Source organism: Podarcis filfolensis (assembly GCF_964270895.1).
Source record: "Podarcis filfolensis genome assembly, chromosome: 12".
Taxonomy (NCBI): Eukaryota; Metazoa; Chordata; class Lepidosauria; order Squamata; family Lacertidae; genus Podarcis; species Podarcis filfolensis.
In genome coordinates, this window is record NC_139614.1 from 52,126,306 (window position 1) to 52,141,089 (window position 14,784).

Here is a 14,784-nt window from a genome sequence, read left to right on the forward strand (position 1 = left end):
CAAATTCCAGATAGGCAAAAACAGTGAGAGGTGTGGCTGGGGGGAAGTCCTGAGGGACAGACAGAGAGGTTTTTGAGGGGGCACATTTGGACCCTGAGCCTGAGGTTCCCCACCCCTCTCCTTCTATTAGCCCCACCTTTCTCACACTTGGGCCCCCAGATGTTGTTGGACTACAAATCCCATCATCCCTTGCTACCGGGACCAGTGGTCAGGGATGATGGGAGTTGTAGTCCAACAACATCTGGGGGCCCAAGGCTGAGGAAGGCTGTGTTAGCCTGAGGTCCCTCATACTTTTAAGCCAGTTCTGAGGCAGAGTTTTATGGGAGGATGGAAGGGCCTAGGATGCCCCCCACAGGGACCAGGGACAGAAGAAGTAATGTGTGCTACTGAAGATAAGTAAGGAGGTCAAGAGGCCGAGGAGCCTCAGAAACAGCAGGTATTCAATTCCAAATATCGATCCATGTCTCTAGTGGGTTTGTCATGTAAGCTGGCTAACGAGTACTGCCATGGTAAATATGGTTTTCAGCCCATCGAAAGGGGTTGGGTCCACTCTGCCGGAGGAATGTTACCTGTTTGGAGAATTCTCGTGGCGACGAGAATGGCGAATTCGAGGCTATTGAGGGCAAGGATGTTGTACAGGACGATAGCCCAGAAGTTGGCTGCCCCAAAGAAGCCTCTAATCCGCCGAGACATTGCCTCCGACATTCTGGCCTGCCCGGGAGAAGAGACTTGTGTGAGAGTTTCTCATGGTCATAAGTTTAAGGGTTAACACACATCCATAACAAGTATATCCACTTATAAACGTCATCTCCAACTCCTTCAAAGATTCCATCAACGATGTCTCCGAAAAATGTTACACATCACTTGGGAAGACATGTGAGCTAATGCCAGCGTACTGGAAGAAGCGAAGATCACCAGTGTTGAAGTAATGATTCTTCAACATCAACTTCGTTGGACTGGTCATGTTGTGCGGATGCCTGATGATCGTCTTCCAAAGCAACTACTCTATTCCAAACTTAAAAATGGAAAGCTTAAGGCTGGTGGTCAACAAAAAAGGTTTAAAGACTCTCTCAAGGCAAATCTATAAAAATGTAGTATACACACTGACAACTGGGAAACACTGGCCTGCGAGCGCTCCAGTTGGAGAACAGCCTGTACCAAAGGTGTCATGGGCTTCGAAGACACTTGAACTCAGAACGCAAGGGAGAAATGTGCTAAGAGGAAGGCACGCTTGGCAAATCCACACCATGATCAACTCCTGCCCAGAAACCAATGTCCCCACTGTGGAAGGATGTGTGGATCCAGAATTGGCCTCCACAGTCACTTACGGACTCACTATTAAAACTGTGTTTATGGAAGACAATATTACTCGGCTATGAGTGATCGCCAAAGAAGAAAAAGATGACAAGTGCATGCCGTAACTCCAATAAAAGATCCTTAACCTCTCTGCAGTGTGTCTACGAACATATGCTAGTGCTAGCTGCACACATGTAACACAATAACATCTGGAGGGATATCCACCCTCAGCCCAGAAGGCCTTAAGAGTCTAGGAATGCATTAAGGACCAACACTTATACCTCTATGGCAGCAAACGGCTTCAGCTGAAAGAACTGCTGCACCCACAGCTCGAAATTGAGGCCAAAGCAGTTGCAGATGGACCAGATGTAAACTATTTCACAAGGACCAAGCCAGAGGGTGGTCACAAGAAAGGTGGCGATGGTGGCCACCAGCTCCTTCAAGATGTTGTCGTGATTGCCCCCGATATAATCGTAGACGTACCTAGGAATCAAAGAAACACAGTGAGAAGGTTGGCCCGAGTTTTCATGTCCCAAAGATGGAACAAACTTCTTTTCTGCTTCTCCAGAGGGTAGAATCTGAACTTTACAATTCTATGATTTGATAAGGACCTGAAGGACCAGGTGCGCAGCCTGGGAGTCATTCTGGACTCACAGCTGTCCATGGAGGCGCAGGTCAATTCTGTGTCCAGGGGAGCTGTTTACCAGCTCCATCTGGTATGCAGGCTGAGACCCTACCTGCCCGCTGACTGTCTCGCCAGAGTGGTGCATGCTCTAGTTATCTCTCGCTTGGACTACTGCAATGCGCTCTACGTGGGGCTACCTTTGAAGGTGACCCGGAAACTACAACTAATCCAGAATGTGGCAGCTAGACTGGTGACTGGGAGCGGCCACCAAGACCATATAACACCGGTCTTGAAAGACCTACACTGGCTCCCAGTATGTCTCCGAGCACAATTCAAAGTGTTGGTGCTGACCTTTAAAGCCCTAAATGGCCTCGGTCCAGTATACCTGAAGGAACCCCCATTGTTCAGCCCGGAAACTGAGGTCCAGTGCCGAGGGCCTTCTGGCGGTTCCCTCACTGCGAGAAGCCAAGTTACAGGGAACCAGTCAGAGGGCCTTCTCGGCGGTGGCACCCACCCTGTGGAACACCCTCCCACCAGATGTCAAAGAGAAGAACAACTACCAGACTTTTAGAAGACATCTGAAGGCAGCCCTGTTTAGGGAAGCTTTTCATGTTTAATAGGTTATTGTATTTTAGTGTTCTGTTGGAAGCCGCCCAGAGTGGCTGTGGAAACCCAGCCAGACGGGCGGGGTATAAATAATAAATTATTATTATTATTATTATTATTATTATTATTATTATTATTAGGTGGAAATAGCAGGCACTAGATGAATATTCCCTTATTTCTCCACCACCGTCTGTGAATAGTTTGTTATGAGAGCAGGAAATCTCCCAGGGACCCCAAGAAACATTAAGTGCCATCGCCGGAAAGGAAACTTACTTGCATAGCCAGTCGTTTATCCCTCTGTCAAAGTGCCTGCGAGACAAATGCAAAAGTTAGATTAAAAAACAGAAGCTTTTGCTTTATTTGTTGCCCCTGGTTCCACATCTATTCCCTTCAGGGCACACGGCTGCTGCAAAGTGCTCTGAGCCCATGGGTGAAGTAACACAACCAGATTTTATTTTATTTACGAATTTATAATTCACGCTTTCATTTAAAAAAAAAATCCGGGCGCCACACAGCATGCAAGAATAATATCAGCAAAAGGCCTCTGTAAAAACATCATTGAAAACCTTAATAAATACTGATTGGTTAAGAAAGAGAAACTTCATGTTTCAAAGGCCTGTCTAAACAATATATACGGCAAGGAATCTTTCACGGTTCTCAAGTGTGCCTTTAAATGCTGCCTCCTCCACAGTTCAAGGTGCCTTTCAAAGCCAGTCAGAAGAATATAAAAGTACCAAAGGTAATGAAAAGCCCACAATACCATAGAAACAAACAGTGGATTTAGAGTTATTGGAGAAATGAGATTTTTATTTTCAAGAGGCAAGCTTTGAACTGTCCCTCTTAGAAACAAGGTTTGTGTGTGTGTTCATGCAAGGGGTTCGAAAGTCTATTTATTTTTTCCGATGGCTGTTCAGTGGCTTTTTTTATTGACTGTTGCTGCTGCATTTTCATTGACTATTTTTTTTTTGGGGGGGGGGGCTGGAAATAGTTTTACATTTTTCAAAGTGTTTGGATTCTCCTTGAAAGCAAAGAGCATAAGCTCAGTCGGTAGAGAATGAGACTCTTATTCTCGGGGTTATTCTTAAGGTCCATGAATAACCATAGTTTAGATGTCCTAGGCCCTAAGGAAGTCAGACTATCCTCCACCAGGGCCAGGGCCTTCTCAGTGATGGCTCCAAACTGGTGGAATGCTCTGTCCCAGGAGACCAGGGCCCTGCAGGATTTAACCTCCTTCCGTCGGGCCTGTAAGACAGAGCTATTCCGCCTGGCCTTTAATTTGAATTCAGTCTGATCTTTTATTTCCCTTCTCTTCCATCCCCCTCCCCTTTTATGAAGATCACCTGCTCTGAGACCCCACAGCTAATTCTCCCCTGGCCTCCTTGCTGGCCCAAGTAGGACTAATTCAGCCAGCTAGTTCTGGTGACTATATAATGCTTATTGGATGGATTTCCCCCAAATTGATTTTTGAAGTTTGAATTTTATTGTTATTCATGATTATATTGTCTTTTATGCTGCTTCTATGTAGTATAGTCATACCTTGGGATACATACACTTTGGGATGAGTATTTTTGGGTTGTGCTCTGTGGGGACCTGGAAGTAACGGAGCGTGTTACTTCTGGGTTTTGCCGCGCGCACATGTGCAGACGCTCAAAATGATGTAACGCGCATGCATGGAAGCGCCGAAACATGACCTGTGCACACGAAGACGCGTGGACACAGGTTACGTTCACTTCGGGATGTGAACGGGGCTCCAGAACGGATCCCGTTCACATCCGCAGGTACCACTGTATTACAATTAAGTGTTTTAATTGACGAGCTTTCGAACTGCTAGGTTGGCAGGAGCAGGGACCGAGCAACGGGAGCTCACCCCGTCGCGGGGATTCGAACCGCCGACCTTCTGATCGGCAAGTCCTAGGCTCTGTGGTTTAACCCACAGCGCCACCCGCGTCCCATGTGGGACATGGTTAACTCTTTATTAGCAAAAACAGGATCTGCGCAGGAGTGTCAGGCCTAATGAGCACAGCAGCTCATCTCTGGCAGGTCTTGCCCCCACGAAGCAGTTCCTAAGGCTGAAAGTCTCCCCCCGCCTTTCCACAGCTGCCTAAGTCCTCTCTAGGGCAATCTCCCAAGCAATCAGAGACTGTGAAGATATCGGTGGATATACTCACGTTTCTGCAAAGACGTAGAGCATGGTGATACATTTGGGCGGCTGAGGGGGGTCCAGGTGATCCAGCCTGGCGATGGTGTTGATGACCCCAAACATCACTGCGGCTTTTACCCAGTCGTAGACCAGGTTGGAGTAAGCCAGGCCGGCTGCGGAGGAAGAAGAGAAGAGGAAGGAGAGGGGTAGCAGGTTGACGTACAAGGGAGCAAGGGCACAAGACTACGCGCAGCATTTTGGGGAACTGGTTTGGATGCAGAAGGTCCCAGGTTTGGTCCTCAGCATCTCCAGGTAAGACAGAGGAAGACTCCCTATATGAAAACTGCCCATCAGTGTAGACGGGACTGAGCTATATGGGTCAATGTCCTGACTCAGTATAAGGCAACTTTCCATGTACCTATGGATGGACAAAACGATCCATTTCTGTCGTCCGTGTTTCATGTTTTCCCAATGTTAAATCCAATCTTCCACATCTGCTCAGAAATTTAAGATATTTTGTTGTTGTTTTTAAAAAACCGTCCTGCAAATGCATTTTAATTTCATTTTAATGCAAATTTCTCCTAATGTATGCAATTTTGACTAATATACATACCTTTCTTTGCCTGCTAATGTATGCATTTTTGCACATGTTATCTGGCGTGAGGACCGCATTGCAAAATTTGGAGAAGTGCAAATTTCAAAGGAGAATTTTGCTTTGCTTTGTTGATTGGTTTGAGAAGTGGGAATTGGTGTCTCATTAAAACACAAACCACTTCCAACATCTTTCCCCGTCCCTGGATTCTACTGGAATGTCCCCTGTGAAAGTAATCTTAAGAGCACGTGGGAATGATCTATGTGGAAAACACCCCAGAAAGAAAATTACGTCCCGAGCACAGAACTGAGGCTCACTCACCCAACGCCCAATCTGAGAGGTGGTTGACAAACTTCATGTCCGAAGGAAGGGTCAGGATATAGAAGAAGTGGAAAAAGACATCCACTGCCATGATGGCCACAAGATGGACGAAAGCATGGACACAGATGTGCCACATCTCATAGTCTTTGCGCCGCATCTCACTGACGTGCACCTGTGGTCAGGGAAAAAGGGGAAGATGGAAGAACATGTGCTTTGTTCATGGACACAGAGAGAACATCACATAGCATGAGTGACTGTATCGGGGAGAAGAGGGTTGCCCAACAGCCCCCCATCCAAGAAAGGAGCAGTGAATCCAGCCCACCTGGTCATAGAACCGGTCAAAGGTCATGACAGGTCCGAAGAAAAAGAAGGGGAGGTAGAAATTGTATTTCAGGAGGGCGAAGATGGAATAATTGCCTTCCTTCCTCTCACAGTTCTCCAGGGCAAAACTCATGGCACGCATGATGCTGAAGCCGGTTCCTCCGTAAAAGAGAACATCTTGAAGATCAAAATTTCCTGTTACAAACCCATTCTGGACAAAAGAGAATAGTTACCACATATACCAAGGAAACGAGGTTGCTTCAGAGTCTCGTCTGGTGCATAGAAACCTCTCGGTTCGCCCTGTGCACTAGGTCTTTCAGGCAGCCCTGATCTGAACATATTTTTGAACAAGCTATATTATAATATGGGACATAGGTGGTGCTGTGGGTTAAACCACAGAACCTAGGGCTTGCCGATCAGAAGGTCGGCGGTTCGAATCCCCGTGATGGGGTGAGCTCCCGTTGCTCGGTCCCTGCTCCTGCCAAGCTAGCAGTTGAAAAGCACATCAAAGTGCAAGTAGATAAATAGGTACCGCTCCGGTGGGAAGGTAAACGGCATTTCCGTGCGGTGCTCTGGTTCGCCAGAAGTGGCTTAGTCATGCTGGCCACATGACCCGGAAGCTGTACGGTGGCTCCCTCAGCCAATAAAGCGAGATGAGCGCTGCAACCCCAGAGTCGGCCACGACTGGACCTAATGGTCAGGGGTCCCTTTACCTTTACCTTTTATATTATAATATATCCCTTATTAACACCATCCCATTGGCGGGTTGAGCAGACGAGACCAAGTGTGGGTCCAAAAGTCAAGAAGGCAGTTTCTGCCTGAGCTGTAGAGGGAAGTGAGGGGCAGATGGGGGCTTGTCCACCTGGGAAGGGAGCCCATCTAGGAGAAAGAAAACTCTGATCCTGAACCTCTTGTGATTATACTCATTCACAAGAAAGGCTTCAGAAGTAAACCCCAAAGAACAATTGATATCTGCAGCCTTGCAGGACATCTTTGGGAGAAGAAAAGCCCAAGGAGGGAAGCCTACACAAATCTGAAGTGAAGTCCCTAAGACGGTTGGATGGTGCCTTGTTTGCCTCCTTCCAGCAACTCCAGTAGCCAAACTGGGAGTTGCTCTGCTTCTTTGTTCTGCTTTCCTTTGGGCTATATCAGCAAAGCTGAGAGAGGGGTCTGGTCATCTGCGCCCCAGGGAGGTCACTTTGGTGCTACTAACGCAACAAAAACAACACAGGAGGCAGCAGTTGTGAGTTACTGGTCTCTGCAGCCACAGCTGGTGCTGTGATTCTCCAGGGATGTGGCTTCACCCCTGTAGGCACACTTCGCCGTCTCTTGAGACAGACAGATGCCAACAAGAGGTCCGGAGGGTGGCAACACAAGGGTCTTCTCTGCAGTGGCTCCCCTTCTGTGGAATGTTCTCCCCAAAGAAATTGGCCTGGCACTTCATTATACACCTTTAGGCACCAGGCAAAAACGTTGCCTCTTAACCACGCCTTTGGCTGACCTGATCAGCATCCCATACCCTTTTAAAATGTGGCTCTTTTGGGGGGTGGCGTAATTATTGGGTTATTGTTTTTTATTTTATATACCGTGATCCTTTTATGTGAACTGCCCTAAGACCTCCGAGTATAGGGCAATATATAAATTCTTTTTTAAAAAATAGTTTTTATTAAGAATTTCAACATAACAAATTTCCAAAACATATCATCTGCTTTTCACCCCCCCAATTTTCCCCTCCCCCATCCCCAAAAAGAAACCCTCCCCCCGAGACTTCCCTCAGTTCCTCTCTCTGATTTTTCAACGCGTATTATTCTCTGCATATTATCAAATTGTCAAGATCCTTAAATCATCTATTATGTTAACAATCAATAAATTTGTGTATGTTTATTCAAAACCCGCCAAGGAGTCCAATTCGTTTTTTTTTTTTTTTAAGAAATTTGTAAAAAGCTCCCATTCTTCTTTAAAGTCACAGTTGTCCTTATCTCGAGGGCAATATATAAATTCAATAAACAACAACAATGCCAGCCGCATGGGGTAGGCTAGGCTGAAAGACAATAATAACTTGCTTAGTCTCCCCCAGTGAGTTCCATGGCCGAGTGAGGGACTTGGACCCTGCCTTGGATCTGGGTCCTCCTAACCCAGAGATAGCCAATGTGCTTCCTTCCAGAGACTGTTGGGTTCCAACTCCCCTTGGCCCCAGCCAGCATAACCAATGGTCAGGGATGATGGGAGCCCAAGAACATTTGGAGGCCACCACATGGACCACGTCTGGTCTGGTCCCGAGGACTCGGCCAGCCAAGTCCCTCTTTGGCAGGTGAGGTAGCTGCACACCGACATACCTGCCAGCTGCTGAACGGCTCCACTTTGAAGGAAGCCAAGCTGCAAAGGCCCGCAATGAAACACAGCCACTTCTGCTTAACCAGGGAGATGCTGTAGATGACCAAGCAGTGGGACAGGACGATCATCAGGTAAGTGCTGCCCATTGTTCCCAGCACGGCCAGTAGCCCGTACGCCATGTAAACCACAGACCTGTGCTGTGAGAGAACGAAATAACCTTTTGTCTACTTTTATCGCAGGCCTTTGTGGTTCCATCTCTTCTGTTCATGGTCTGTGGTGCTAGAATACCTTCCTTCGCAGATGTCCGTTTAAGCTGCACCTTCAGATCTCATCTCACGTTCTTGGCTGTGTGGAAGTCTCCCTTCCCATGGGGAGTTTCCCTTTCTCCCCCAAAAACAGATTTCCAAGGGGGGAAACCACACATTTCTTGAGATGGAGGAGAAATTTGGCTTGGTCTGCACTGAATGCAGTCTGACCTTGTTTTCACTCCCCCAAAGCAACTATCCTTCAAAAGTTGCACTCCTTCAAGTTCTCCAACCAAAAATGTACACAAAATTAAGTGTACAGATTAGTGAAAATAGTGTGCAAACACACACACACACACTTCCAGTAGACCCGAAGGAGCGTCTCCACCCCCATCGTTCAGCCCAGACACTGAGGTCCAGCTCTGAGGGCCTTCTGGTGGTTCCCTCACTGCAAGAAGTGAGGTTACAGGGAACCAGGTAGCGGGCCTTCTCAGTGGTGGCACCTTCCCTGTGGAACGCCTTCTCATCAGATGTCAAGGAAATAAACAACTATCTGACTTTTAGAAGACATTTGAATGCAACCTTGTTTAGGGAAGTTTTTAATGTTTGTTGTTTTAGCAGAGACATTACCTTGCCAACAAAGGTCCATATAGTTAAAGCTATGGTTTTCCCAGTAGCAATGTATGGAAGTGAGAGCTGGACCATAAAGAAGGCTGATCGCCGAAGAATGGATGCTTTTGAATTATGGTGCTGGAGGAGACTCTCGAGAGTCCCATGGACTGCAAGAAGATCAAATCTATCCATTCTTAAGGAAATCAGCCCTGAGTGCTCACTGGAAGGACAGATCCTAAAGCTGAGGCTCCAATACTTTGACCACCTCATGAGAAAAGAAGACTCCCTGGAAAAGACCCTGATGTTGGGAAAGATGGAGGGCACAAGGAGAAGGGGACGGCAGAGGACGAGATGGTGGGACAGTGTTCTCGAAGCTACCAGCATGAGTTTGACCAAACTGCGGGAGGCGGTGGAGGACAGGGGTGCCTGGCGTGCTCTGGTCCATGGGGTCACGAAGAGTCAGACATGACTAAATGACTAAACAACAACAACAATATTCTGTTGGGAGCCACCCAGAGTGGCTGGGGAAACCCATCCAGATGGGCAGGGTAGAAATAATAAATTGTTATTATTCCAAGTGCTCAAAATACCAGGTTGCACACCTAGGGTTCTGGGATAAAGAAGCACGGCTTTTTCATTTGTCCTGGTTCCCCTCAACCTCTGCTTCAGGGGTCTGGAATCTTTGCCTCCTCCCAGATAATGCTCGGCTGCAGCTCCCATCTGCCCCAGCCAACATGGGGAATGCTGGGAGTTGTTGTTCAGCAACGTCTAGGAAGTCAGAGGTTCTGCACGCCTGCTCTGATTTCTGTAGCATCTTTCCTGGTGGAGAGTTCTGGAGAACTTGGGAAGCCTGCCACACTTTGAGGACATTGGTATATTAACTTATGGTTTGTGTGTGTGGTTTGGGAGCTGCACGGTCAGGGAAAAAACAATGTTGTCCAGGGTTGTAAAGACTGCAGAGAGAATAATTGGGTGCACTCTTCCCACCTTGGATCAAATCTGTGCTTCCAGGTGCCACAAGAAAGCTGCAGAGATAGCGCAGGATAGTGCGCACCCCGGAAATGATCTCTTTCAGCTTCTGCCTTCTGGAAGAAGGTACAGGGTTATAAAGACTAGGACTAGCCGCCTGAGAAACAGTTTCTATCCAAATGTGATTTTGGTTTTAAACACAGTGTAAGGTAGTCTCTATGGGAGTATATTGTATTTAATTATGGGGTATCAGAGTTTTTAGGGGGCTAACCAGGCTGGGATGGCTGGGATAGCAGGCTTGTTGGTTTCTGAATGTCTGGTGTAGATTTTCAATTCTGTTGTTCTGTATGGGACAATGACAATAAAGATTATCGTATCGTATCGTTTAGGTCCCTCCACTGCCCAGCCATGAACATTTGAGGTTTATAGTTTTTTGCATGGATCAGAATGGCTACATTTTGCATGCCTTGAAGTAATACAAGAGAATCTGTACACAGTAATGATGCATCATGTCAGAGTCGGGGCTTCCAGTGCAATCTCAAACTATCTCTACTCAGAAATAAACCCCAATGCATTCACAGGGGCTTTCTCCCTGGTAAGTTGAGTTAGGACTGCAGCCTTATTCCCCGGGATCTTGACTCCCTCAAGGCTTCCTATTCCCCACCCACCTCAAATTGCTCACTATATGACTAGTTTCTAGGTGTATTCAGTGCAATGATCTTCAGGTCCATTTCTGCGACTGATCACATTGCTTGTTTAATTGCTGCTAAAGTAAATTTATTTTGGCTGCTCGAAATTAATTCACTAGATAGCTCTGGTGTACGTGTGCCTATTTAACTATCACAGGAGAGTTTAAGCTGACCCGTTTTGATCAATATGTTCAACACATTTAGACAGGCTTAAGTCAACATTACTATATTTACATGAATATATTTATATGTTGTTTCTACAGAACCCACCATTGATTCTAACCCATGCCTTTCCCCCCAGTTCTTATTTCCGTCCCCCTCATTTCCAGCTTTCTTTTAATTTCCACTGATGAGTCTTCATATAATTTTTGTTGACCTTGGTCACGATCCAGCCACAGATGAAACACTTTTCAGACGTAAGCATTTGATCCAATTGCTTGTAACAAAAACCTGCCAGCAGGTGGTGCTCTAAGCCTTACTTAAGGCTAAAGGGCCAGAGTACTATGCTTGCTTACTTGAGGAGTCGTCATGGAGCAGATCTTGGCGAAGAGAACATGCCCAGAGAGGGCAAAGATGATGAAGTTTCTGAAGGAAGTGAACCACATGGCCCATTCAAAGTCAGCTGCATCCTGCAAGGACAGAGAACGGAACCAGTAAGATCACAGAAGCTCAGATTTTCTGCTTTCACAAGCCCTGCCTCACACACAATCAACACAGCAGCTCGTCTTGTTTGCCGGAGAAAAAGTTGACCCAACTTTCTGGAGGATTCCAGATAGGTGTTTATTTTGGGATCAGTGCAGGTTAATAAATAATAATAATAAATTTTTATTTATATCCCGCCCTCCCGAGCTGAGGCCGGGCTCAGGGCGGCTAACAAGAATAAAATAATACAACATTCTAAAATCATTTCATTAAAAAATTACTTCAAATCAAATTGATGGCAACCATTGGGCTAGAGTTCTGTGAAGATTGCCAAAGGAGGGAGTCAGGCCTGGTGGAACAGCTCTGTCTTGCAGGCCCTGCAGAAAGATGTCAAGTCCCGCAGGGCCCTAGTCTCTTGTGACAGAGCGTTCCACCAGATCGGGGCCACGGCCGAAAAAGCCCTGGCTCTGGTCGAGGCCAGCCTAGCCTCCCTGTGGCCCGGGACCTCCAAGATGTTTTTGTTTGAAGACCGTAAGGTCCTCTGTGGGACATACCAGGAGAGGCGGTCCCGTAGGTACGAGGGTCCTAGGTTATTCAGACAAGTTTTTCTGGGCATTCGCACGGCATCACCAGCATCAAAATTTGATCCTCTAACCCACCAGTCCTGTCCATTTTCTCTCGATTTACCCTTACCCTGCCTTGAAGAAGCAACCATGTCCCTGGTTGCTGTGGAGCTGCATGGAAATGTGCAAGCAAGGGTTCAAACGGCAGACAAAACTAAGTGCATTGCATAGGCTTAATATGGCCGGCCCAATCATCAGTCAGAGTGGGGTCACTGCCTCAGGCAGGTCTGGCGGCAGCTTAACCACCACTTATGTTTTTAATATTCTGTTGGGAGCCACCCAGAGTGGCTGGGGAAACCCAGCTAGGTGGGTGGGGTATAAATAACATATTATTATTATTATTATTATTATTATTGGATAAGGGCCCCAGGGTGTGGAAAGACCTTCCGCCAGTACATGATAGGGCTTGCCAATCAGAAGGTTGGCGGTTCGAATCCCCGCGACGGGGTGAGCTCCTGTTGCTCGGTCCCTGCTCCTGCCAACCTAGCAGTTCAAAAGCATGTCAAAGTGCAAGTAGATAAATATGTACCGCTCCGGTGGGAAGGTAAACAGCGTTTCCATGCGTTGCTCTGGTTCGCCAGAAGCAGCTTAGTCATGCTGGCCACATGACCCGGAAGCTGTACGCCGGCTCCCTCGGTCTATAGAGCGAGATGAGCGCCGCAACCCCAGAGTCGGCCACGACTGGACCTAAGGGTCAGGGGTCCCTTTACCTTTTACCTGCATATTTATCAATACCAGTATCATAGGCACCAAGCGTGTGGGGCTGTGTGTGCTCCAGCCCCCACAACATTCCCCATGAAGGGGCCATGCACAATGTCAGCACACCCAACGGCAGAGCATAACCTTCCACCAAACGTGCCCCTGAGGTAGCCCGCTGCACCTGGCCCAGCCCGGCCAGGCACGCTGCCCAACTGAGGAGATGAGTGGAAATGCTGCCCCGACTTTCTTTCTTCTCTCCACCTCCCGGGTCAGACCTGACACAGGAGTGGAGCTGAGGCTGGGATGAGGGAGCTGGCTGCTCCCTCGTGGGGGCAGCCCAGTGCCTCTCCTCCGCTCTGTCCACCCCCGGATCATATTTGATCCGAGAGCTCCAGTTGCGTGCCAGAACCAGACTCCAATGAGAAGAAGAAGAAGAAGAGTTTGGATTTGATATCCTGCTTTATCACTACCCAAAGAAGTCTCAAAGCGGCTAACATTCTCCTTTGTGAAAGCAGGCAACCAATCAAGTTGGGCAGGAGTTGGTGGGCAGTTCCCTAAATCTTAGCACAACTTCGCCCTCTTTTATCTACTGACCTGGGAGGGAGCAGCAGCTACAGAGAAGAAGAGTTTGGATTTGACATCCCGCTTTATCACTACCCAAAGGAGTCTCAAAGCGGCTAACTATCCCTTCCTCCCCCACAACAAACACTCTGTGAGGTGAGTGGGGCTGAGAGACTTCAGAGAAGTGTGACTAGCCCAAGGTCACCCAGCAGCTGCATGTGGGGGAGCGGAGACGCCCTCCATGCTGGGTTTTTGGATGTTTTTCAGTGACAGGAAGTGATGCTGCTTTTGAACAAGAGTGAACATCTGTAGTAGCTGTGGCCCTATAGATCACAGGAAGTTATTGACTTCATAGATGCTCTGGCCCATAGATCTATGATTTCATAGATCTGCAGTCGTGGCAGGATCCTGCACCCAGTCATATTTTGTACGCCCACCCAGATGCACTTACCCATATGTCTCCCAGTCTTCCTCTCTGTCTACACAACTCACACATACTCCACCCACATCCCTCCTCCATGCAAATTCACTGAACAGCCCCTCCGACAGCTCTGGAGGCAACGGGAAATCTTGGCAAATTTTAAACAGGTGTGAATATTCATTGCAGCCTGGACTGACCCAGCCCCCTTCTAAGCAGCGACTGGCCAAAGATGGCCCCCCAAATTGTACCGCTCACCATTTTCCTGCCAAAGTAATGCCATCCTGGTTTAATGTTCTCCCGGAAAGCTTTTCGGTTCATGCTTTCTGAAAGAGAAAATGTGTTACTTGTTGGGGGAAGCACTGGGTCGCATCGAGGAAACACCTTGGCTCGGCCAATCTAGTGCCCTCCAGGCATTCTGAACTACAACTCTGTTATGTACTGAGCTGAATCCTAGAACAATAGGATCCAGAATGCAGCAGTCTGATTGGTCTGCAGGAGCCACCCAATCCAGCTCCAGGTGGAAGTGAATCAGTGACCTGATTGGCCTGCAGGAGCAGCCAATCAGGCTCCTGGATGAAGTGAATCCGCAATCTGATTGGCCTGCAGGAGCAGCCAATCAGGCTTCTGGAGGAGGTGAATCCGCAACCTGATTGGCCTGCAGGAGCAGCCAATCAGGCTTCTGGAGGAGGTGAATCCGCAACCTGATTGGCCTACAGGAGCAGCCCGGAATTAGCCAATCACGCAGGACCCATTGTGTAAATAATGTATATATAGTCAGACGTTTTGGGGGAAGTTTCATTCATTGCTACTACGAGCTGAATAAAGAGCATGAAATTCACACTCGACTCCGAGTATATTTCAAACTCCCACTGCGTCAATCACCTGGCATCCTCCTGACCAGAGTTATTGCACCATCCCAGGATGGAGGGGAGGGGAAAGGCAAGGCAGTGGCAAGATTGGTGGAAACACCTTGGCAGGACCACCAGATTGGCTCCACTGGCGTGTGTGCACCATGCCCGTCTCTCCACTGCACCCTTCCTTTTCCCCATGTTGGTATGCTGCAAAAACTCAGCCAGATGGTATACTGC

The 14,784-nt window shown here is 47.8% G+C and overlaps 1 protein-coding gene across 2 annotated transcripts in view; it reads right to left on the reverse strand.

Moving 5' to 3' along the window:
* Window positions 1–14,784, reverse strand: part of HHATL (hedgehog acyltransferase like) — a 28,561-nt gene that overhangs the window by 529 nt on the left and 13,248 nt on the right. For both annotated transcript variants that reach the window (XM_083579865.1, XM_083579864.1), the window contains 9 exons: window positions 13,952–14,019; window positions 11,266–11,379; window positions 8,238–8,432; window positions 5,903–6,112; window positions 5,581–5,752; window positions 4,696–4,840; window positions 2,801–2,836; window positions 1,578–1,779; window positions 570–711 (listed from right to left, as the gene is read on the reverse strand). In XM_083579865.1, coding sequence (XP_083435991.1) covers window positions 570–711; window positions 1,578–1,779; window positions 2,801–2,836; window positions 4,696–4,840; window positions 5,581–5,752; window positions 5,903–6,112; window positions 8,238–8,432; window positions 11,266–11,379; window positions 13,952–14,014 — 1,279 coding nt within the window. In that variant the 5' untranslated portion in view covers window positions 14,015–14,019. The remainder of the gene's footprint in view (window positions 1–569; window positions 712–1,577; window positions 1,780–2,800; window positions 2,837–4,695; window positions 4,841–5,580; window positions 5,753–5,902; window positions 6,113–8,237; window positions 8,433–11,265; window positions 11,380–13,951; window positions 14,020–14,784) is intronic.